At 38.7% G+C, this 24,304-nt stretch overlaps 5 protein-coding genes across 5 annotated transcripts; 1 reads left to right on the top strand and 4 right to left on the bottom strand.

Moving 5' to 3' along the window:
• Positions 1-398: 398 nt before the first annotated feature.
• LOC137730135 (pentatricopeptide repeat-containing protein At5g04780, mitochondrial-like) lies at positions 399-2,892 on the bottom strand. The gene has a single exon (XM_068469197.2). It carries the CDS (start codon positions 2,640-2,642, stop codon positions 768-770), a length of 1,875 nt encoding a protein of 624 aa, XP_068325298.2. The 5' UTR covers positions 2,643-2,892; the 3' UTR covers positions 399-767.
• Positions 2,893-3,057: 165 nt separating this feature from the next.
• On the bottom strand, positions 3,058-5,777 carry LOC137729005 (protein phosphatase 1 regulatory inhibitor subunit PPP1R8 homolog). Its single transcript, XM_068467822.2, has 2 exons — positions 4,914-5,777; positions 3,058-4,439 (listed from the first exon to the last, which is right to left on the bottom strand). Exons 1-2 carry the CDS (start codon positions 5,357-5,359, stop codon positions 3,617-3,619), a joined length of 1,269 nt encoding a protein of 422 aa, XP_068323923.2. The 5' UTR covers positions 5,360-5,777; the 3' UTR covers positions 3,058-3,616.
• Positions 5,778-6,078: 301 nt separating this feature from the next.
• On the bottom strand, positions 6,079-12,185 carry LOC137729619 (C2 and GRAM domain-containing protein At1g03370). Its single transcript, XM_068468598.2, has 9 exons — positions 11,216-12,185; positions 9,684-10,916; positions 9,122-9,304; positions 8,658-8,941; positions 8,416-8,532; positions 7,990-8,252; positions 7,520-7,685; positions 6,987-7,259; positions 6,079-6,868 (listed from the first exon to the last, which is right to left on the bottom strand). The coding sequence occupies exons 1-9, from the start codon at positions 11,562-11,564 to the stop codon at positions 6,680-6,682; spliced, it is 3,057 nt and encodes a 1,018-aa protein (XP_068324699.2). The 5' UTR covers positions 11,565-12,185; the 3' UTR covers positions 6,079-6,679.
• A 1,511-nt stretch (positions 12,186-13,696) lies between these two features.
• LOC137729039 (farnesyl pyrophosphate synthase) lies at positions 13,697-17,626 on the bottom strand. The gene is made up of 12 exons (XM_068467860.2): positions 17,123-17,626; positions 16,773-16,797; positions 16,549-16,664; positions 16,311-16,397; positions 16,080-16,196; positions 15,907-15,995; positions 15,165-15,216; positions 14,695-14,790; positions 14,551-14,595; positions 14,373-14,462; positions 14,206-14,277; positions 13,697-14,114 (listed from the first exon to the last, which is right to left on the bottom strand). The coding sequence occupies exons 1-12, from the start codon at positions 17,231-17,233 to the stop codon at positions 13,986-13,988; spliced, it is 1,029 nt and encodes a 342-aa protein (XP_068323961.1). The 5' UTR covers positions 17,234-17,626; the 3' UTR covers positions 13,697-13,985.
• Positions 17,627-19,332: 1,706 nt separating this feature from the next.
• Positions 19,333-22,905, top strand: PGLP2 (2-phosphoglycolate phosphatase 2). Its single transcript, XM_068468135.2, has 11 exons — positions 19,333-19,581; positions 19,761-19,828; positions 20,006-20,098; positions 20,189-20,260; positions 20,334-20,405; positions 21,434-21,493; positions 21,577-21,629; positions 21,815-21,912; positions 22,014-22,113; positions 22,401-22,504; positions 22,604-22,905. The coding sequence occupies exons 1-11, from the start codon at positions 19,488-19,490 to the stop codon at positions 22,699-22,701; spliced, it is 912 nt and encodes a 303-aa protein (XP_068324236.2). The 5' UTR covers positions 19,333-19,487; the 3' UTR covers positions 22,702-22,905.
• The last annotated feature ends 1,399 nt before the right edge of the window (positions 22,906-24,304 follow it).

Below are 24,304 nucleotides of genomic sequence, written 5' to 3'. Positions count from 1 at the left end.
TTATTCGTCAAAGAACCATATATTATACATGTGTGTGTGTTAATTGTTCAATATATATATGTTAGTTGTTCAACATTCAATTATATTATGACAAAGACGGAATGGTCGTGATATCAGCACTAAAGTTAAAGCTAGGAGCATTAAGGTACTTGTTTTGATTAATTAGATATTGTTATATCCTTGCCTATGTTATCCAAAACTAATATTTTTCTTGTTTAATTAATTGCTAATGCAACATGGCCCCCTCAGTCCTCACAAATTAATATTAATCACTTCATATTGTTCACAACTAATTACTTATTACTCTAACAGAGAATATTGGAGACCAACTTGATGGATCGTCAAAGTGCACGTGCATGCGCAATTAGTGTGGTGATGTAAAAAAAAGGCACTGGTGGTACTAGTCAATCTCTACTCTCAGCACAAATTCATTCCAAAAAGAAAAAGGAAGGACCTCCTTACATGTTTACTATTTAGGCAACACCTTCAGTTGGATACACCGCACCGCCTACGCTTGTTTGCACTCGCATATGTTCATGTATAATCACAAAACAACTGGCCTTAGGCACTACGTCAGACCATCACCATTTGCATGTGTCTTAATCATCAGCCACAACAACAATCTTCATCGGACGGATCAGATTAACCTCTGCAAGCGGAGAGCACATCCCCAATCAGCAGCCATTGGATGAATCTCTTGCGCTCCCATCCCATTGCTGGTAAACTGGACTGGACCCTCGAAACGCAACCGAACACAAAAAAGTATTTCACCAGAATTCCCCACAAGAGCAATAACCATTCTTGAAATGGTGAAACCTGTTTGTATCCCTAACGATGATTTCCCTTCCCCTACAACTTGAACTAATCTTCATAAAAGCATGGCAATCACCACAAATCCTAAGATTCTTCATGATCCTGATAGGAGCATTGGAAGGTAAGCACATCAACCCAAAAGTAAGAGCAAGTTTCTCACTGTGGTGCCTCAAAAGTTCATGCTTTCTGCTTTCACCCACGCAATGAAGGTCATGTTCAGTCTCAGCCTTGTACCCCATTATCTTCAATTCTGTCACCAAATCGTCCAATTTTGAATATATCTCATCAATTCTAGCATGTTTCCTCTCTCCAACCATAAATGAGTGAACTTTGTCCTTTATTTCAATCCAACTCTTCCCTCTCTCTTTCTTCAACTCGCTTTCTTTAAGAATCTTCCTTGTTCTCGCAACTTCCTCCCACTTCTTATTTGCTGCATAAACATTTGACAGCAAAATATGGTTTCCTGCATTATTAGGTTCTATCTCAGACAAATGCTGTGCTGCGAGCTCGGCCAAGTCAAGATTTCCATGGATCCTACAAGAAGCCAACAAAGAACCCCACATAGAAGCAGTAACACCAAACGGAATTTTCTGTATCAAGTCATAGGCTTCAATAATCAACCCTGACCGACCTAAAATATCAACCATGCATGAATAGTGAACAACATTTGGTGACACATTGTGCTCTGCTATCATGAGGTTGAAATATTTCTTTCCACTTTCAACTAGTCCCATATGACTACAGGCAGTTAATACCGAAACATAGGTTACTTCGCTCGGGAACATACCCATCTGCTGCATTTTCTCAAATAAGATCATCACCTCTAGGGAGCAAGCATGTCTAGCGAACCCTGAAATCATGGCATTCCAGAAAACAATGTTCCTCTCGCTCATACCTTGAAATACACTGTATGCTTCTCTAATGCTACCACATTTTGCATACATGTCTATAAGAGAGGAAACAATAAATATATTCAAACCAAAGCCAATTTTAGATAAAAGAGCATGCACCTGCTTTCCTTCAATGAGAGCTGCCAGACCTGCACAAGCACAAATAGCAGAAGAAACTGTAAACTGGTTCTGTTCTAACCCTATCCTTTTAGCTCTATGGAACAACACCAAAGCCTCTTCAAAAAGCTCATTTTGCACATACCCGGCAACCATCGAACTCCATGTAACATCACTCCTCTCTGGCAAAGACTCAAAAACAGATCTTGCACCCTTTATCAAACCAGACTTTGCATAAACATCAAGCAACGCGGTTCCCACATAGACATTTATATTCATTGCTAACTTAACAGCAAGAGCATGCAGTTGTTTACTCTCAAACACAGCGCATTTCGCAGCACAAGCACAAAGAACACTTGAAACGGTGAATTCACTGAAAGTGTTTCCTTGTCTTTGCATCTGCAAGAAAAGACCAAGAGCTTCGTGTTCTTCCCCATTCCGAGCAAGTGACCCAATCATTATATTCCATGAAACTAAGCTCCTTTCAGGCATTTCATCGAATACCTTGCCGGCACAATCAAGTAAACCACATTTGGAGTACATGTTGATGAGCATATTAGAGGTTAATGTGTCTGCTGTTAATCCGAAACGTATGATGTGTGCATGGCAGGCCTTCCCTTCCGCGGGTGCACCTGTTCCTGCACAAATTTGCAGGATTTCATGAACAAGTGGAGGGTACGCGTCCCTCGCCACCTCCGACCCAACAGTTACAGGGGACTGTTGGGGTCCATTGGCGATGGCTGACAAATGTCTGTAATAGTTTCGAACAGGGCAATAGATTCCCTCCAAGTTTCTCCTCCTCAAGGTTCTCATCGATATCATAACAACGCTTCCAACAAGGTCATGGTCACGGTCGGTCAAAAGCTTTCGAAACGCTCATGGAATTCGGATCCTATGCTTCGGGGCTCCTAAACGCAGATGAGATTTTGTTAATTCAAAATTTCAAAAATAAACACAAGTGCGCGCAATGCATGGAGAACCAAAAGGTCAAAGGTCCATTCTAATTTCCTTCAATTGAGATTCTCTCCACTTGAAAACTTCCAATATTTTTTTTCTAATGCGCATACATCACAATATTTACTCACATGAAACATTGCTACTCTATTAAGGAGGGAAATTATAGACACGCATTTTTCTCCTCCCATCCGCCACTATTTAATCTCGTCTATTGTTTTTACTTGATTTATTCAATTGATGACCAAAAAATAAAGAGAAATGTGAGAGAGGGTAAAAAGAATGTGTGGAAATCAGCTCCATTAATCATAACGCAAATGATTCATTGGTAGTTCAATTACAACAATACACAATTCGTGAATAAAAAAACAGAATTCACATGCAAATTATAAGCTGGCTGGTTTCACGCTACAGCCTAATGCATTAAAATGTGCAGCAATCCTCAACAAGTTTCGAGTCTTTAGCAGGGTTACATTGCGAGGAGATACCAACAGATCATCTTACTACAAAACCAGGCGACTCCCTCCACCCGCCAACCCGCATCAGCATCTCACAAAAGACTTCCTGTCAGGTTAATAATAATATACCAGCATAAACCACTTCACATCAGATTGAGAGGGATCAAATAAATGACCTACCTAGCACTAGCACTGGCGGCTCCCCTAACATTAACTGACATGGAGATTATGGATCAGGCCATACCAATACTAAGAAATTTGTTGATTAAATGTATCTCTTTTCCCATTCACAAGGAAGCAAGACCATATAATCTTTTCGAATCTTCAAAACATTGTCAGACCCCAAATAAGAACAAAAATCCATCCACCGAGTGCTTGCCTCAATCAATCACCAAACAAATCATCTTCGTCATCGTCAATGTGACTTGAGTTAGTTCCATGGTTTACGCTTAATGCCTTCCCATCGGGATCTCTACTTGGAGAGGGTCTTCTACCACTCGAGTCCACAGAAGAAGGATATGCCCATGACGAACCCACTTTGCCAGAAAAAGATTCTCCATAAAGGTCATCATAAATCCTACCCTTTGGAGCAGTCTTGACTCTATTTAAGACCTCCTGTAATTTTTCAGTCATGCCTTTTTGGGAAGAATTGCCTTCCTTGACATATAATTGTTCCTTTCCTTTGGGGATTACTGTAACCTGCACAAGGGATTCATATTTCCCCACAAGACTTCCTTCTTTTACACCTACTGGACCCGGTTCAGTTTCTACGTCCACACCGTCTGAAATCCCAACTACTTCAACCAGCTCTCCTCCAACTTGATCCCTGAATGATACTCTTGCCTTCCTAATTCTCTTAGAGGGTCTCTCTCGCCGCTGGTTGTCTCGCTTTGCGCCTGCTGAGTCACTAGACTCGCGGTACTTAGCCACTACGTCAGGGTTGGTCAGACCATGACGATTTAGAAGCGTATTATAGGCCACAACAGCATCTTCATCAGATGGATCAGGAGGTGGTGGCAGATTAACCTCTGAAGGCAGTGGAGGACGAGGAAAAAGAGCTGCGTCATTCTTTCTCAAGACATAAGTTCTAGTTGATGCAGCAAATCTCAAAGACTGGCCCACTTCAAGTTCAACAGGGGTATCTTTAGTCACTCTCTCATTTGCAACAAAAGTACCATGTGCAGACCCCAAATCAATTACATATATGCTGCAGAAGGGATAAAGCTTGTAAATGGCTTCGGATCACAGAAACCAACATCATACAACTACTTAACGCATGGGAAATAAAAAAACAATCGCCTGCACACTGTCATGAGTATGAACGGGAACGGACACGGACACGGACACGGACATGGCCATGGCCAAGCAGTATAGTGAAATAGGTGAATCCATGAAGCTCCTAGATGATTAATTGGATCAGGTCGTAGGGCTACTCTGGCATTGCCTAAAAAACCACCCTCTTTCTTAAATATAAAACCATAGAAATATTAAACAAATCCAGCTCTATGATCTGGATGTAAAGATTAAGTTAGTAGATTATTGTTCTGTTACCCTTTTCTTTACAAGTTTTGAAGAGAGGCTAACCCAAACTAGAACAAACTTTCACTTGGTCAACAAAACCAACAGCACGCAATTGAATTAAATAGAAAGAAAAGGAAAAGTGAGAGAAAGTGTGGCTGACCTTCCATTCTTGTGAGGAACAACAACAGCATGCTGGCGGGAAACGGACTGATGATCAAGCACAAAGTCACAAGTCTGAGATTGGCGGCCAAAGATGTTGCGACGCCTATCAAGGGCAATGCGATCAAGAACCTGACCATCCTTGAGAACCTCGAGAGAATAGACACCAGGGCGGGGGTCGATTGCCCAGTCAGGGGGCCTCCAAGTGGACTGACCGGCACCAAGCTGAGGGAGATGGTGCTGGTGGGTCTGACCCAGCTCCACGAGGGGGGCGGCCTCGGGCGGTGCAAGAGGGAGAGGGAGGGGGGGTTGATGTTGATGGGAGTGTGAAAGAGAGGGCTTGGGATTGGATTTGGAAGGGGAATTGGGATTGGGATTGGAATTGACGGAGAAGGGTTCCAAGGACTGAGCTTTCTTAAATCGATCAAGGCCCGCTCTACCGTACATGATGTCAGTATTCTCGGGATTCGGAGTGAAATTTGCAAAAATACAAGAAGTTTGGGACCTATTATCCTATTATCCTATCCCTATAGTATAGGCTATAATCTAATTCTTATTAACCCGAAAGGAAGATGATCATCTAATCTTAGCAATCAAAGTTACAATATGAGAACGAATGCCGCCGACCGAATGGTTAGCGAAAGCAAAAGCAAAATTTAGGATTTTTAAGAGACTTACGTAACGTCGCAGTCTCAAACTCTCAGCTGCGAGGCGGAGGCGGAGAGACTTTCGTTTGGGGCAGAAAGGAAGTGCAGAGCGGAAACCTACATTGGAAGGGGCAGAAGACTGGACACTTGCGAGTGGAGAGGGCGAACTCAACCCAAAAGCAAAGGCGCTGCCCTCCTTTTATTTATTTTTTTATTTTATTTTATTTTTTCATTTTTTCAAATATATTGCAATGTTTGGGGACAAAAAAAAATATATATATATATATATATACATATATTGCAATATTACTTGATGATGTATTTGGTTGGTTTTGTGATTGATCCAATTTTGTTTAGGCATTTTACTCTAGAAGGGAAAACACAAGCGTTTAATCCCCGCTTGGCATTTGGGTTTAGGGTAATAATATTTTTTATAGCGCTAATAATAGTTTAGTTTTAAATAACTAAGGAGCTATAAATTACAATTCCTCATCTCAAGTTAACAATTGACACCGGAAGGAAGCAATGAAGGTTCAAGTTATACAAAATGGTTCCTCTACAAGCTTCAAACTGCCATGTACATATAGCCACATCTCTTCAACAATTTCGTATTGCTATTCATAATTCAAACAAATACAAATGAAATCGGTACAAGTTTGAGCTATTCTAAAGGAATAAGCACCATCAGGGCCACCACCACCAACAGCGAGGTGCGCCTGCTGTTCGGCTAGAAACGGCAAGACCACAAAAAACTAGACCTGCCACTTCCATATACACTAGAAGGTTATTGCATAACCTGCACCTGTTATTCACAACCAGCAACTACCAAAAACCCCTCCTCCTCCTCCTAAACTCGTCCAGGATTCTGTCCCAGAAACACTAAGCACTGTCTCGTCCAGGACCATGGTACTCCCTGGAGCATCAACACACACACTTACACCTTCACATCCACCACATCCATCATACATATGTTACTGCCGCACCTCTGCAAGCCAAAGCTTATAGACTTTTTCATTGTCTCCAAGCTGGCATATCACCCAGTCAAGCTCAATCCAAGCTGTCATATCAGCACTCTTCGTGTCAAATGTCTACAATCCCAGAAATGCACCCAATCCACCCACTATATCGTGAATTCCTTCTCAACTACACTGAAGGTGTCCTTCAGGCGATCTTGCAGATTCTTAAGCACGTTTTTTGTAATTCTTTTCTGATGCCGAGTGCTTTTGAGCCACTCAACCCCAAAGTATACTTTTACCTGGCATCCCTTTGGTGTTGAGGGCAAATCCTCGATTTGGTATCGAACATGAAGCTGCAAATTGTGAAAGGGGACTAGTCAATCATGTAGTGAAACAAGTGACTCAAGGGGGACACATTTACAAATAAGGATTATTAAATAGAATTCTGCATAAGTTCAATGTCATCCATACATTGAAATAGTCACCAAGCGGTACTGCATGGAGGGTCGAGACCTCTTGTACAAGCCAACCATTTCTATCAGGGAGTCGGGATTTTTGCTGAGTACTAGTCACCTCTCCTCTATATTGGGACACACGTTTATCAAATCTGTAATATATTTGCCTCACACAGACATCGCCCTTCTCTGATTCCCATGGGGTATAAGAGTAGTTAAGACAACCAGCTTTCTCCATAACTCTACGGTCCAATTCACCTCCGCCAAATAGCTCTATGAAGAAATTTGTCTATTGTCGCCAACAAGACAAATATGATGGTCAGTCGAGAAGAAACTAAAATAATTAGAACTCAGATGTGCATATAGTCATGAGTACCACACACAGCAAATAATCTAGATGAAAGCTATGCTATTCTGATTCCATGAGACAGGTTCAGCAGAAGGGGACAAGTGAGTTGCAGGTGTATTCTTAGTTCTAATAGAGATGCACTAAGAGAGAGAGAGAGAGAGAGAGAGAGAGAGAGAGAGAGAGAGAGAGAGAGAGCTCACAGGAACGGAATGAGCTGCAGAATAAACCTCAGACATGCTGACATCATCAAGGCCCAAGAAAGACCCACTCTCTTCAGCTTGGATCTTGACATCGGATTCTTCTTCAACTATTTTCACCTTCTGCTCAGGACTCAAAGACCTAGCCTTCCAAAGAGCCATGATTGTCCTATTCAGAAACATCAGATGTTGTGAGTCAAATCTTTATGTCCAAGCAAACATCAATTGTTCAGAAAATGGTGTAAAGTCAGTGTTGAGATGGGTTACTCGTGCAAAACCACCACCAAGCAAAAGAAAAGAGCAAGGAATGGCAGAGATCTAGTCTAAGTCAGAAGAAGGCAAGGGCAGACCCAACATATGCCAAACAAATGATATCTAATAATTAAAGAGAGAACAAGATCACAAAAATTAACAAAAAAGTTTCTACTTTGTTGAAGTGAATGCCATGGTATTCTAGGAAGTCCTTCGGGTACCTGTTAGCTACATTGAAAGATACAAAGGACTGGAAATGGAACTTGAGCCTGCCTTCCTCATCTTGTGTCTTTGCACCATGTCTTGCATCCATACCTCTACCCTGCCGCAGAGTCATGACTATAATTGGACTGCCCATAGATGACAGAGTTGGAGGTACAACTTGAATATCCTCTATATCCTCCCACAGGAAGAAGAACTTTGTCTTGTGACCAAATAAATTTGCATGGAAACCAATTATTCTTGCAGAAAGAAATAGGCGGCCCTGTATGGGAAGAACTGTAAGATAAGAAATATAACTAACATATAACAGATAATGAGGAGCAAGAAAAGGTTGCATGCTCTACAAGTATGGCTTCAAGAAACAAATAGAAAGTTTAACGTCAATAGGAAAATTTCAACAGGGTGTATAACCATGTTAACAGCACCTGCAGGGGCATTTTTCGTTTCAAGTGACAGGTAAAGTCGTTGATGAGAAATTCCTCCGGTGGAAGCCCAAACAGTTTTTGGAATGCTGAATTTGTTTGAGGAGACCGCACAGTTATCTAGAATAGTTTTCACTAACAATCATGAGTAATAACATATGAAAGGTATGTAGAACACTACTGAAAAGGGAATAGAAGATAAAGAACACAGGTAATGTGAATTTCAAAATAATGGACCGCTATACCTTCTTTCCCACCTCCTTCTCCATCTTAGTTAAAAATTGATTTACGACGTTGCCACCTCTTGTATTGTTTAAGAAAATTCTCAGGTGGAGTTTTGACTGGCATGCCTGAGCTAACTTTCCTTGAAGAGGAACCCACAAGTCAGCTAAATCTGATATATTAGTTTTTACAAAATTGATTTCAGCATGGCCCAGAGAGATAGCTTCATCAAAAGGTCCATCAAAATCATAAACTTCCACATCCAACACAGAAGGAGGTTCATCCATTGCATCAAACTCAAATATTTCTGCAGAGACCAACAAGAAATAAATCAGACCAAGATTTAGTTTATATAAGTTGCATAATCTAGACATATTCTAAATTTGTGATTTACATTATTGTTAAAATATGCACTGACATATGTATTTGGAAGAAGTATAGATTTAAAACCAAACAAACAACACAACTCAGGTCAAAGGAAAATCACCATTCCATGTAGGATCGCATTTCTGGAACTTGATTGAGCTGGTTCTAGTTTTCCCATTGCAAGTGAACACCACGTATGGATCAGAAAACCCACTCGAATCAACAGCTGCTATGTTACTTCCTTCAATCAATGCAACAGTTAGCAACCAACCATCTCCTTGGGCTTTGACTCCATGATCACTGCCTATAAGACGCACAAAGATGATACTGATAAATCATATTCAAAACAAAAGAAATAACAAGATAAACATATGGACATCAAGAAAATTTGGATTTTGAACAGATTAGAAACAGTTTGAAAAATGCACGTCATTGTGTTCTCCCCGTAGAAGAGAAAAATAATTGCTGAGCAAGAAGCAGCGGTAAAAAAATGTAGTTCTCTAAAACATTGGAATTTGTGGAGTAGATAAAAAACCTGGCATGTATATTGATAGTGATAATGACAAGAATGAAACTAATTGTTTGATGTAAAAGGACACACTGTCAACTAGAGAAAGGCAGAAGCTAAGTGTATGTTACTATTTAAAAGCAAAAGCAAAAGCAACCACTAAAAGTGATGTTACCGTTTTGTGCTCTGGCCTGCATGAAGCGTGAGATCAACCCCAGCACCCTTTCTCCTTGAAGAACCAGGACACCACAGACGATGAATTCACCAATTGAATCCGGCAAGTCAAGCCCAACAAATTCCAGCCCTTGAATAGTGCTGGGTTGGGCAAGCCAGATGTGTACAAACATATACAAGCCAATAAATAATGTGGAGATCACAGTGAAATTGGCAAAATACTGGACTGCCAGCTTCCAATCAGACTGGGGTTCAGCTTGCAGTGATGCCAAAACCTGATCCTTATTGGATCCAAGATCCTTTGAATCGACTGGCTTAACATTCTGAGACAATATAGTAGCATAGTGGTCAAAACTTTCCTTTAAACCTTGTCGAGCTCCATTTTCTATCATTCCTTTCATCATGGTGCTCTGCAGAAAATTCATCCGCCAGGATATTACCAGACGTGAAGATTGCTCTCCTGATGGCAGCTCGGGGCCAGGTGTTATGCAGTAGAGCAACTCCGTCTTAAAAGTTCGCCCATAGGGAACATCAGGAGTGCTTACGCTTGCTAAAACTGCAAAAACCTTCCCGTCGGCTTTGAGATACGTTTGGTCCTCAGTTCCTTTGACAGCCTTTATCAACTTAGTTGCAGCCTTAACGTATGTCACCACTCTTTTGACGCTCTCGGTGCTGGTATCTAATTTCCATTGCCCCGGATCCAATTCTGTAGTTCCCTGCGCATCTGCCACCTCTTTTTGAAAACCTGAATCTGTTGAAAATAGTAATGTGTTTAGGTCTTGGGGTGGAGTGACGTACAGTTGATCCACAAGCACTCCTCCTGGTAAGTTGGTTGGGGTTTCACTCTCTTGATCTCGTGACTGTATTGTTTTCATCAATTCTTCAAATGTAGCGGAAGAGGACTGATCCTCAGGGCTGCTCTCACAAACTTCGGATTTAGCAGTTTCAGACAGCTCGGACAAGTCCACTCTGCTAGAGGAGGCTGAAAGCAAATCTGGATTTTTATTGAATATCTGAGCTATGCGACCAGCAAAGGTCTTCTGAGAACAAATCTTTTCTTCCTTAAAGTCCTTAAAAGATGCTGTTTCTTCTGGTCTCACTCTCACAGGAGAAGCTGATTCTGAAACACCACTGAAAGACCTTGAAGGTGATTCACTTCCTATGTCACCACCCTCAGAAGCCGAGTCCACGAATGAATTGTTTGAAGAAAAATGTATTGCAAGAAGAATCTCGCCTGTCAGGAAGAAAATCATACAAAGGAATATTTTAAATTAACTAACTTGGGGACAAATCCAACCACAATATGACAAGTAGCTAGAATTCACAAAAAATGGGGTATTGGTATTGCCTGTCAGTAAGCAACGCTATCATTCCAAATTTGGGACAAGAATCCCAAGTTTTGTACTTGAAAAGCGTGAAATGTATGCATTTGGATTTGGAGACTAGTGCATCGGGAAGTATGAGCAATTTTAACAAGAAAAAGAAAAGGCAAGTAGGCACATTTAATTTAGCAGAAGAATGTAAGAGTAGTACCGCAATCCTTGTTCTTGGATTTTTTACTCTTGGGGTGGAGAGGGTGCCAAGCAGTTTCAAGGGACTTGTTGCGGGCATCGAAGACTTGGGAAACAGGGATGCGGACGTAGCCAACGAAGTCGTCGTTGAAGTACTTGTCCTCGTCGAGGACAGAGATGACGAGCTCGTCGTTGAGGTCGTCGACCCTGAAGGTGAACTCTTCCCCCCAATAGGGGTTTAAGGTCTTCTTGACCACTTTGGTCCTGAGCTTGTGCTTCCCCAGCTGCACCTTCACGTACGGATCGCTAAAGCCGTTGAGATCCATCGCTGGTAGATCCCGAGCCCCCAATACTTGAACCACCAGCTTCATCTTTTCTTTTGTTTCTTGTGATGTTCTAATTCTATCTAATCTATCTAACCACCACAATTCAATTCATGCAGCAAACCACAGCCCACCAACGGATAAGAAAAGCACCACAATCCTTCCTGCCCGCCTGCCTTCCTTTCGTATTGTATTGGATTGTACGATGTATGGCAATTTACAAATTGTGAACAAAACAAAGCCGTCAGTCAAAATTGATTCTTGTAACCAAAAGGGAATTGTAAATTATACGAACAAGATGAAAGGAAAGACATCAAAATTTGAGGAGGAAACGCTCCGACGACGACGACGACTTCTTGTCACGTAATGGTAATGCGGGAAGAAGCAATCGCCTGATCTGATCTGGATTTCTTTCTGAATAATACGCAAAATGAAAGCTCACAGGTCATACAAAAGAAGAAAACAGATTGAAGGATTGAATGACTGAAGGAGGAGATCGAGACGAGACGGTACAGGAACCCAACGGTTTCACAGCAAGGAACAAAGAGACGACGTTTTTTTGTTTTTGGGATAAAAGAAAGGGACGATAAAAAATGAAAAGGGAAGGGAAGGATGGGGAGAATTTTCAATTAAAAGTTGAAATCTTAAAAGCTGAGAGACTTTTGGTTCAATTTCATACTGCACCTAGGATATTTGACTTTCTATTATTTTCTTAATTAAATCGTTTTTTAATTTCTCTAATTTCCTTTTAAAGAGTGGTTTGTAATAAAATAGATTAGGAGATAGTTGCCTCCTTCTTCTATTGTATCGTGAAATGATTAATACTGTTTTTTAGTTTACTTCCTTCTTAGTTTCCGCCGACTTTATTTGTTTAATTGCACCAATTTTGGGAGGATTTTGTCTCTCCTTGTTCTGAAATTTGTACTGCTACTCGAGTTCACATTGCCACACAGTATTACGATGATATTCTTCATCATTTGTAAGTAAAATGTCTTAAATTTAAATTTCATAGATAACGAATTCGATACCAAATTAGATTGCCCATTATGTAATTTAACCGAACTTCTCATATCCTTAATATAAAATACATCATTGTACTAAAAAAAAAAAATCGCATTTTAGTACTTCAGAAACATCACCATGCATAGCAGCATAACAGAAGCATTGCAAGCTTGATCCTACATTTTCGTAATTTTCTAGCTAAGCTGACGCATTGGAATGAAGTCGACTCGGTCACGCGTGATCAATGTCCCAAAAGGCTTTATGCGGATGGAGGGCAGAGGCCTAGTAAGCATTTAGGCGGGCGCTCGGCGGTTTTTTAATTTTAGTTAACTTCTTATATAACATATAAATAAAAATGTTTATCTATATTTAAAAAAAATACATAATTGTATTTAGATACAAAACTTACAAAATAAAATGACATAAATTGTATTTAGATACAAAACTTACAAAATAAAATGACATAAAAATTGTTAAGTACTATAACGTATTGAAAGTTTAAAAGCATGGGGAAGAATGAGTGTTCATCAAGTACCTAATGAAAAAGTAAAATACAAAATGAAAGTTATTTATTTTTGTTTTAGCTGAGAGTCACGACATCGGTGAGGGTCTAACTTATCTAAACACTATTTCTTTTTCTTTTCTTCTTTTTTTTTTTTTTTGAACAAATGATATTATTTGGCTAAGACTCACAATGGGATGAGCTTGCAATAATGTTGTTCAAATTCGCCTTTGACGAGAATTGAACATAACACCTCTCACTTACAAGTAAGGAGGAATATCATTAGAAATAAATCATAGATGCGGCCAACCGCAATCATCACCTAGTAAATCAACAAAATCTCTCTTTCGCCCTTAAGTTTACATATTACGGTACCAACATACGTAACGTTGTAGCTAGGACACGAAAATGTATACCATGATTCTTCTGCTATCGATAACTGCATGCGTTGCACGATGGATGTGAAGAAGTAGACCATGATCTGGGCAATAATGAGTGCGCTTAGGCAAGGGCGTTTTAGAACACTGCGTGTGGTACATCAATCACATATTAATTACCAACTTACCATGATCTCATGTTTCTTGTTATATTATATAATATTTGGATGGTAGATCAATCTGAATCTTAGCAGGAGGCCGGAGGTTGTTTAATATTCTCAACTGGAAACTGAGAAACCTTGAGATGAGAATCATAATATTAATTGACGATGCTTAGTCTCTGTATTCAACAATTAATCAACAACACTGGTGATAAATTAACTAATAATTGACCCTTAACTGACTCAACTGCATGTCTGCAACTCCATGTTTTATTACAAATACAACAATATTCATTCTTCGATAGTGGGATAAGCTATTCCTTTTTCTTTTCTTTTCTTTTTTTTCAGAAAAAATAAATGGAAAGCATAAATGATCAGCAGCCAAAGACAGAGATGCGGGGCTGAACTGAATCCAGATCTGAGATTTCTATTTCTGCCTCTTGTAAATCTTGCCCAAGAAGGACTTCAACACTGCTTGCACCGCTTTGCTTGGGTGCCCTTCAATCCAACTCGTCAGTTTCTTGTAGCTTTTGCTCTCATAATCCGCAAATACACCCTACCACAATCACGATCACAATCTCAATTCAGCATCTACCAGTCATCTTATACTATTACAATTCATCATACACAATCAATTAAGTTCAAACCTCAATATCGAGTTCTTTGTAGAGGGCCTTTACTTTTGCCACATTTTCTGGGTCTGGTTTCCCATAATTCTCCTGCGTGCGCAAATACGTACACCAATCATATTCATTTGTGACTTAGTGAGTGAGAAAATTTAACGCTGATTAGAAAATATATATAAGATTCTTACATGTAGTACTTTCTTTTGTTCCTCATTGCAGAGTTCCAAAGCTTTCACCACCAACCAAGAGCACTTGAAATCTTCAATATCTGTTCCTATCTGATATCACAAACTACTTATTACAACTCAACTCCCATCAAACAAGAAACACGAGAGAAATATTTAAGGCCATCTCCCTGAATCTCACCTTACCAATCGTTTCCGGATCACCAAAGCAATCCAAATAATCATCCTATTTAAAACAAAGGAAAAAAAGAGAGTTAACGAAAGCAATTGAAGAGTTCCATTGTGAGGAGGGATTCTGTTTTTGTGTATCCAACAAAACATTTACCTGTACTTGAAAGTAGATCCCCATCTCAACAAGAATGTTTTTTACGTCAATATGTTTTTCCAGTTCCTCACCTGACATAAGCAATGCACATGCAACCTGAGCAGATAGCAAACGGTTAGGGTTAGCCAAATCTTTCATTATAAAACACCTGAACAAAATAAGAGGACATGTGACAGGATGTGGCAATGTACATATATTAGGATATCAATACAGAAAAAGGAACCAAAATGGCTCGTATCTTTCTCAAATTAGACTTCTTATTGATTTAAACAAAGACCAAAGGAGTTTATGTACTGGGAACAAGGATGTACTAAGTTACATCAAATTTCACAGACTAGGTATAGATTATATAGGATAAAGTAAACATGCTGGTTTACAATAGCGTTCCCGCACAAAAACTGAAACAGAATTGAGGAATACTAACAGTTCAAGTATTGATTGCCTTAAGTGCTAAAGAAGTATGTACTTACGGAAAGGTAAAATGAGTAATAGGCAGTCTTGTACTGAACAATACGGCGGTGACTGCAAAAGATCCAAACCATTTGTTTATAAATTGAAATATCATACTACAGCTAGACATAAATAGAGAATAGTATGTTAATTATTTGAATAACTAGTCACATTGTGAAACTTGTCTCCGGTTACCCTGCTCACCGTACCATAGCCTACTAAAAGGTCTGAAGAGGTTCCAACTTTTAACATACCCGACACCCCAAACGAATATTTCTTATCCTACGTAGTGAGAACATTGGCCATGGATGTCAGAATAATATCAGACAAATATTCAATCAGACGGTGAGATTTAACTACACCGGCATACCTTGGCTAAACTTCATAGCCTATCTAAAGGAATTCAATAAGTGGTCATCAACTCAAGCTGTTTAGACTGTTTGGACCTTTATAACCCATAGATTACCGAATGTATAAGGAATTAAGCATTACAAATTATGAAGGTGGCAAATTGGTCCAATAGTGAAGGCTTATGAATATACCATACAAAAGAAGGCAAAGAATTAGTCTCTATAACAAATTCATTTCTCAACGAGCATTTGTGAATTTAATGCAAATTCTTGCCTTCTTTTCTGCAGCATCATGCATTAACTTCATAATAGGGAACAGCATCTGGGTTGGTTACTTGTATTAAAATCTTAGCATGTCTACAAGCATTTTGTTAGTGGCAAATGGCAAGATCTTGTACGATTTTTCACTTACATTGACAATGAGTATTTGGATAGATCTTTTTCTCCTTCGATAGTAGTGATCAAATCTATCATCTGACCTGAGGCAGTTTGAAATTCCACCTGCGTAAACATGACATAAGTTAGCGTTTAGCTCTCCATTAAAGCGAAAAAATGATCTGGCAAACAATCTGCGAGTCCACCTACCTCATTGAACAAATCAAGAAGATCCACGTAATATGGCTTTTCTCTGAAGTACTTTCTGAGAATCCTTGGGATATGGTTTCGAAGCACAACACCATCATTTACTGCAATCATCCCAACCTACATGATACAGTTTCTCAAGTTAATTGATTTACCAACAAGGCAACAATGAAAACACAAAAATAAATAAATGAATAAATTTTAAATGTACATATATTTGCTCTTCCTACAAACCTTGGGCAATCTAAACCAGCAAGGTTGACCACGCCGTGTGTGAGAGCCATCCATGATGTCATCAAGAACCAGAAAAAATGCTTGAAGCTGCAAGTAGTGTGACCATAACAAAAAAGTAAGCTTGTCACGCAATGCGCTAGAGTAATGCGCAAGAAGCAAAACCAAAAAAAAAAAAAAAAAAAACGTAGAAAATAACTGTGAGGTTCAAAAGAGAATGGAAGTGGTTTAATTTCCATACCCATTCGATGCACCAACCGAGAGCGCTGGCCAGGAAGATTTCATCTTCAGTTAATTCCCTTCCTTGTTGCAACAACTGATAGCTGTCAATAACAGACAATCCCCGATTGAGCTTTCCTGAAGGACAGGATAAGAGTCAGAATCCTTTGACAGCATAAGTTGAAGGACAAGCTGAAGAATTGAATTTTGCTTAATTGAAAAGTTGAGATGAAATTGAAGTCTGACCTCCAGGCACATTGTAGTCCAGCATCTGTTACAGAGAAAGGTAAATTGGGCGGGCGGGCAGGCAGGCAGTCAGTCAGTCAGTAAGTAGTAATGATGTGTGTAAATCAAATGTAAATGTAAATGTAAAATTCCGACGACCATAGACTACTGAAATTGAATCAGATGTTTTGACTTATGAGGTGTTGTTTTGATATCATAAAAAAAAGAAGGAAACAGTTGATGGATTATGGTTATGGAGCTGAAACGTTACTAATAACAACTAAGAGAAAATAGACAGCGATACCAAACATATTCATTAATCATTGAATTGAATTGGTGATGGTAAAAGTGAAAAATGAAGATATCAATACCCGCTCGACCCATTGGCGAGAGTCCTTGGTGAAGTCGAAAGCAGGGTCTTCCAACAGCTCCGATTTCAGAACGGAGTACACCTTCAGAAACTTTGACTTGAGATCCGCCATTGTCAGTTTTGCCAATCTAATCCGCCACCACACAGACACTGCTAATCTCAGAGCCCTCCCAAGATACTCACAGACTCACAGAGAGGGAGAGAGATGTCCCTTGTATAGACGACACGACTTAATAGTACAGAGGGAAATAAATAAACAGATCGCTCACTCTCAGCTTTTAAACTCGATCTTCTGCCGCATTTGGGTACCAATTCTCTCACAATTTGCACTTGTTGCCATTCTTCATTTTCTCACTTCAAGTCACATTATTGGTTTTTTTTCTTTTGTTTTCTGACAAGTTGTGTTTGTGTATATTTAAGGGTAACCCACCGCAACTTTTATTAAAACAAAGTAGAAAATGATTTACATGAAACAGGTAGTGTATCAATTTAAAAATGCATTGTCATATGTAAGTTGTGTTTCGTGCTTATTATTTCGAGATCAAGAAATCATGTGGGACCTATTGTGTCAAATAATATTTTAGTGATTTAGTTTGAGTCAATTTCGTCCAACCAGTGCCAACTACCAACTACCAAGCAAGAGAGGGACAATGGCAGAATCGTAGTTAGCAGAGAGGGTGAGGGTCATAAGATAGAAAGACAAAATCCAATTCCCATTACTTGGAAGGAATCGAGGGCCAGCACCCCATTGGCGACCGGTGCGATAGCATAATGGATGATTCTCCTATTTGTTTGTTTGCTTGTTTCTTTATTAGCGCCTTACATCCCAGCAAGACAGCACAGCAGTATTCACACCAGCCAGCCAGGGTGTCATTGTCGATTGTCCCCTACGCACGGAGTGAGAAACCCAGCCACCAATATTGAACAACAGAAGAAGAAGAAGAGAGGGGCCCTCCCTCATTGTTTCTTTTCATACAAATCAACGACTTTAGTTAATTAACTAGAGCCTACAGCCGCCGTATTGGAATTCAGCTTTTCGCTCTCTCTCTCCCTCTGTCAATTATTTCCTTCTTTGTTCATGTTGCATTTCCGTTATTAGGTAAGGTCGAAATTGACGCATTGAGTGTGACAAATTTTTGTACATACTTCGTCAACAAAATTGTATTATAAAAGGCTTCGATGCAAGCAATTACTAGCGTTGGAAATCATAATCAACGTTCGTATTGTTCACATGCACATTTTAATAAGTGTAGAATTTTATCACAAAAAACTTTATTATAAATTAGTGGTGAACTTGGCTACTCAATATAAGTTGCTAAATAATTTAAACTACATATCAATATAATTCTGCTTGTTAATAAAAAAAATACTAATAAAATTATTATTATACTTTTTGTATATAACTGAAAGAGAGAATGACTCATATTGGAGGATTATTGCTCCAATCGAGTTAAAGTTGTGAGACCATTTCTCCAATTGAGTTAAAGTTGTGAGACCATTTCTCCAATTGAGTTAAAATTGAGGGATCATTGCTACAACTTTTTTCATTTGGTTTTTCATATTTACCCTTTGATTCAACCTCATATGCGTGGCATGTGACTTATTTTAATGGAAATTCTAACGGGGTTGATGAAAATGACCATAGCTGCACGTTTTGATGAGTTAAGGGACCAATGATTATGGATTTTTAGTTGAAAGACTATTACTCCAATTGAGTTAAAGTTGAGGGATCATTGCTATAATTTCCTCTAACTAAAAATAAAAAATATGGGCACTAAAAGAATTTCGCACAAACAATTTTTGCTTTTTTTTATTTATTTTTATTTACACTAAAGGGTGGGGGGTAGGCTAAGTCTTACAATGGATTTGTCAAAATAATGTGGTTCAACTATCTTTGGTGAGAATCGAATCTCACTTACAATTGAGGAGGAATACCATTAGATCACAGTACTACGATTTAGTGGTATTTCTCTTCACTTGTAAGTGAGAGGTTTTAAGTTCGGTTTTAGCTGAAGGTGAATTTGAATCACATTATTGGTAACTTATTGTAAGACTTAATCCACTCATTCACTTCCTTAGTGTAGATTATATCATTTGTTTAATAAAAATTAAAAAAAAAAAATCATTCGCCGAGCAAGCCCTGCAACCGATATGTGGGTTTGGGTGACGAGGCCCAGGAGATAATGGCTTATTATTGCTTTGCTGATTGGCCCTTTAGTAACAGTGACTTATCCTGTTTCCCTCCACTTCCCTCCCCTCCCCTCCCCTCCCCTCCAGGTTCAGTGGATTGACTGAATGACTGGGTCTGTGACGTCTGTCTAATAGTAATAGTAGTGTATTTGCAGTCCCAAACCCTAACCCTGACGATGAACTCCTCCCTGTCCGAGTCTCAGCTGCTTTCGCGTCAGAACGCGAACCAGCTCCTGGATTCTATCGAAGCTTTTCTCTTCGACTGCGATGGTCCTTTATCTACCTTTCTTCTTTCTTATACCCTTTATTTGTTGTCATTTTCAATACAATTGTTATACTTTGATATTCCACCAATATTCAATTGAAAAATGCAGATCGTCCATTTGAATTTATTTATTTTTATAATTTTTGTTTCAGCATTTCTTATTTATGATAATTGCACTGAGCAGGTGTCATTTGGAAGGGCGATAAGCTCATCGATGGCGTCCCTCAGACACTCCACTTCCTACGATCAAAGGCACACACACTCTCGCTCTCTCCCTCTCTCTCTCTCTCTCTCTCTCTCTCTCTCTCTCCATTTCCGGTTTCCGTTTCAATTTTTTATTTTTGAAAAAAAAAAAAAAAAACTTCTGTCATTCTGATTTATTCAATAATCACAGTAAATTAACCAACTAATGATTTAGTGATAAATTAGGGGAAGAAGCTGGTGTTCGTTACCAACAATTCCACAAAATCAAGAAAGCAATACGCGGACAAGTTCCTTTCCCTCGGCATTTCGGTTTCTGAGGTGACCTCTCCTCTCTCAATTCTTTTTCTGTCACTCTTCGAAATCTTTAATATACTTGATTTTGTTGAATCAAATCCGTTGTATTTGTAGGATGAGATATTCTCTTCATCCTTTGCCGCTGCTATGTACTTGCAACTCATTAACTTCCCCAAACACAAGAAGGTTTGCTGCTTATTCTTCTTTTTGTAAGTTTTTCATTGTCTTTCTGTTCTTACATTGCTTGCTTTCTTTGCAGGTTTATGTGATAGGGGAGCAAGGCATATTGGAAGAGCTGCAGCTTGCTGGATTTACAGCTCTCGGTGGCCCCGTAAGCTCATCTTGTCTCTTCTCTTTTTCCTTTTTGTTTGTTTTTTGTTTTCTTCAGTTGATCTTTTGGGCTTGAAGACCTAGTTTGGATAACCCTCTATGATGGGATTGGAATGGATAACCATCTAAATTCAAGGTATAGTAAAGGGAAAGGGAATGATTTTTCATATGAGGGGATTAGAAGGGGATTAAGCATGAAGGAAACTCCTCCATTCTAATCATTCCTTGGTTAGGAGGATGGAATAGATAAGTTTTGCTTAACAAGTAATAGATCTCCTACCTCCAAGTTGGTCACAATGTTTTCATTTCTTCCTTCAACAAACCTTGTCTATAGTTGCTTATCCATTCAAATCCTATCTTCTATACCAAATGAGCCCGAGAGGAAAATTGGACTGATAGACTGTAGAGCTTTTTCCCCTTACTCTCATGAACGGAGATAGTTAAGAAAACTATGTGGTTATCTCTGTATCTCTGCTGCTGGCCTGCCCTGGCTTCAGAAATTAGAGGCCTCCCTATTTTGAACTTTTCAGAATCGTTTCTTCTTTTGGGAACTTATAACTTGTTATATTTACATCCCAACTTAATTTTGTTTGCTTCATTCACTAGTTTCACTTTCATCTTCAAGAACCATGATTATGAAGATGGGTGAATCCCGTTTCTCATCCTGCGCATTAGGGTGTTGCTTGCATCTGGTGTTTTGTAAATGCTTGATATAAGCTTAGTAATTGAGGACAGCTTGAATTGCCTTAAGAAACTTACTGCACTGAACAAGTAACCACTGTTTGATATTTTAGCAAGACAGCTCAACTGAAACAGATACAAGCATTTTGACAAGTATAGGCTATAGTGTATTTGAACCCCCAATGTTTTTGTACCACAGAGATACTTGCTAAACTGTGTTCATTCTCGTGTGTGTTATGGAAATGATTCATGCTAGCATTAGGCTTATAACATATTTGAATGTGGTTTCTTTTCTTATTATCATGGAAATCTTGCCTTAGAAGAAACTGATGAAACGTTACAATGCAGGAAGATGGGAGAAAAACTGCGCAGCTGAAATCAAATTGTCTCTTTGAACATGATAAGAGTGTAATGTAACCTCTTGCCTGTAATTGTTTTGACCCGTGACTTCTTTCTGCGGAGTCTAAAAATTTTGCAACTCCTGTTCGCAGGTTGGAGCAGTTGTGGTTGGACTAGACCAGTATATTAACTATTACAAGCTTCAGTAAGAACGTTAAAATCCTTGCTCCATTCTCTCCAGTTTCCAGTCTAGGGCAGAATATTCAGTTTTGCTCATACGAACCACAAAGATGATGCCGAGTACTAAAACATTTGTTAGAATGTAAACAATGCTTTTATCTTCTAATACATTTGTCTTCACTACTTGACTTTAGATCTTTTACCTGTCAGATATGGAACCCTCTGCATACGTGAAAATCCAGGATGTCTTTTCATTGCAACCAATAGAGATGCAGTTGGACACATGACTGATTTACAAGAATGGCCTGGTTCTTTTTTCTTTCCCTTCCACTTCTTGATGAAAATCAACGTAACATCAAATATAAGGTTTAAAACTTTGCTTTATAGTACTTCCCTTGTTGGGTTTCAGGTGCGGGGTGTATGGTAGCTGCTATCTGTGGATCCACCCAGAAGGAGCCTATTGTAGTTGGAAAGCCATCTAATTTCCTGATGGAATTTTTGTTAAAGAAGTAAGAATTGTTTACCTTTGTATATAATTTTTGAAAGAAAAAATTCCTAAAGAATAGATCATTGTCTGAAATTTCAAGCGAGTGAACTCCACATCAGGCAACTGCCAAAAAAGACAATGGTATCCCATATAGAATATGAACACTCGAATTGCATAATGGCATATGATTGTTCGTAGAGAATAGAGGTCAACCTTGGTTTTCAAACTTCATGTCATATACATGCCTTTATTGTGTATTTTTGCAATCGTGAAGAGAATGTTTCCGACTCATTGCCTTTTCGTTTGCAGATTCAATATTAGTTGCTCCAAAATGTGTATGGTGGGTGACAGATTAGATACTGATATATTGTTTGGCCAGAATGCTGGCTGCAGAACTCTACTCGTTCTTTCGGGTAAGAGAGTTTCTATTCATATTGCAATGCTAAAGTAATTGATGTAATTGTTGATTAACCCGCTGATACTCGTAACGGTGGTCGCAAATTTTGCAACAGGTGTGACGACTCAATCTGCTCTGGAAGACCCTTCAAATAAGACTCAACCAGAGTACTATACAAGCACGTTGTCCGACATTTTGGACTTGATGACTTGATCCCTTCCCATGTGTTTGACACTCTTTGAGGCCAGTTTGTGGTCATTCCGACCCTCAAATCAAATGTGTTAGTTAATTGTGTAATAACATGCTGATTCCTGAATCAAAATATCTAGCATGCCTTAAAAAGTGGCTGAGCGGAACAACTCAAAGACTCATAAAGGGTGAAACACGCTTTACAATCAAACCGTCTATCCACATCCACTCCACTGTGTCCATGACCATGTGTGCTTACAACAATCATTTTCAACTAGACAATTCTTTGCTCGACATCCATCTAATCTTTATAACGAATCCAATAATATTATCTTGTAAATGTCCAACTTCTTGCCAAACTGAGAATCATCGTCCCGTATGGTAATAACAATTCAATAAATCTTCTTTATGTCAACTTGTCACAAGTAACGAGTACGAAATGATGAACCATGTTTATTTTTTTTTCTATAAATGTTTACAGTCTAGCAACATAAACATACTTGTGAGACAAGAGAGAATATGAACTAAACTAAGTTTACAAGCCTTTGCCAATGCCATGATATTATTCACATAGGCTTTTTTGCTAAAATGGTTATTGAAATTTACATAACTTTTTATTTTGGTCCATGAAATCATAGTTTGTCCGCCATCAATCATTTTGGTCATTTCATTAAAAATTATGTTAAACAAGGACCAAATTGAGAAAAATACCCTTGACTTAATAAACAATGAGCCAAAATGATTTGACAAAAGTTGAGGGTACTTTTGTTATTTTATCCTTATTTAATAGAGATTTTTCAATTAATTATTCAAATAATTAATGGTGGACAAACTCAGTAACCATTTCTATCGACTTCAAATTTCAAGGACCAAAATAAGGAGCTATGCCAATTTCAGGAACTATTTTTACATTCATATATAAATGGCTTATTGGATTAATTGTCCCCGTGGTGACATGGTAGTTGGAAGATAACCCCTATGGTAAAAAAAAATTAGGATTTAAGTCTATGTTGTGAAGTTTGTTAGGATTTATGTCCAGAATTAAAATATCTGTAAACTTTCGGTTAATTATTAGCACATGGGCCAGCCCCACGTGCTAACAATTAACAGAGAGTTTCGTTTTATCCTAATATGTATGGCTCACGTGCTAATAATTAACACAAAGTTGACGGAATTTTTGATTTTAGGCATAAATCCTAATAAACTTCACAATAGGAGCTTAAATCTTTTTTTTTTTTTTTATCACATAGATTATCTTCTAACTACCATGTTATCATCACGGAAACTAATAATCCAACTAGGCCATAAATAAATTATCTCCTCGCCAGCTTGAATACCGGATTCCCAGGCCAGACCAGACGGCGCCTTTTAAGATGCAGAGTATATCAAAGTGTAGGCATCCAAAGCAAGCAATGCATAACTAAAGACCATAACAAGAGAATATATTCCATTGCCATTTATTTTTACTTAAATAAGATGCTGATTCAACAGTCCTTCAATCAAAACAATTTGTTAGTGTCAGAGAATAAACAAATTCAACACAATATTTATTCAGCAACAATGTATATGTACATGTAATTATATATGAACAGAAGTAATGTAAAATTGGAAATTGCCTCTGTAACTG

The sequence above is a fragment of the Pyrus communis genome, chromosome 10 (assembly GCF_041283825.1).
Source record: "Pyrus communis isolate YQ-2024b chromosome 10, ASM4128382v1, whole genome shotgun sequence".
In the NCBI taxonomy this organism is placed as follows: Eukaryota; Viridiplantae; Streptophyta; class Magnoliopsida; order Rosales; family Rosaceae; genus Pyrus; species Pyrus communis.
The sequence above is the reverse complement of the archived record's forward strand: the minus strand, read 5'-3'. Positions and strand labels throughout refer to the sequence as shown.

Excerpts from the sequence above, each read along its gene's own strand:
- LOC137729005 (XM_068467822.2), bottom strand. The coding sequence starts at position 5,359 with ATGTACGGTAGAGCGGGCCTTGATCGATTTAAGAAAGCTCAGTCCTTG. Across the intron at positions 4,440-4,913 it reads GTTCCTCACAAGAATGGAAG|CATATATGTAATTGATTTGG; the intron begins GTCAGCCACACT and ends TCCCTTCTGCAG.
- PGLP2 (XM_068468135.2), top strand. The coding sequence starts at position 19,488 with ATGAACTCCTCCCTGTCCGAGTCTCAGCTGCTTTCGCGTCAGAACGCG. Across the intron at positions 19,582-19,760 it reads TTTTCTCTTCGACTGCGATG|GTGTCATTTGGAAGGGCGAT; the intron begins GTCCTTTATCTA and ends TGCACTGAGCAG. Across the intron at positions 20,406-21,433 it reads TTACAGCTCTCGGTGGCCCC|GAAGATGGGAGAAAAACTGC; the intron begins GTAAGCTCATCT and ends GTTACAATGCAG.
- LOC137729039 (XM_068467860.2), bottom strand. The coding sequence starts at position 17,233 with ATGGCGGATCTCAAGTCAAAGTTTCTGAAGGTGTACTCCGTTCTGAAA. Across the intron at positions 16,197-16,310 it reads GCTGGTTTAGATTGCCCAAG|GTTGGGATGATTGCAGTAAA; the intron begins GTTTGTAGGAAG and ends TGTATCATGTAG. Across the intron at positions 15,217-15,906 it reads TCCAAATACTCATTGTCAAT|TCACCGCCGTATTGTTCAGT; the intron begins GTAAGTGAAAAA and ends GATCTTTTGCAG.
- LOC137729619 (XM_068468598.2), bottom strand. The coding sequence starts at position 11,564 with ATGAAGCTGGTGGTTCAAGTATTGGGGGCTCGGGATCTACCAGCGATG. Across the intron at positions 8,533-8,657 it reads AGAAGGAGGTGGGAAAGAAG|ATAACTGTGCGGTCTCCTCA; the intron begins GTATAGCGGTCC and ends AAACTATTCTAG. Across the intron at positions 6,869-6,986 it reads CGCTTGGTGACTATTTCAAT|CTTCATGTTCGATACCAAAT; the intron begins GTATGGATGACA and ends CACAATTTGCAG.
- LOC137730135 (XM_068469197.2), bottom strand. The coding sequence starts at position 2,642 with ATGATATCGATGAGAACCTTGAGGAGGAGAAACTTGGAGGGAATCTAT.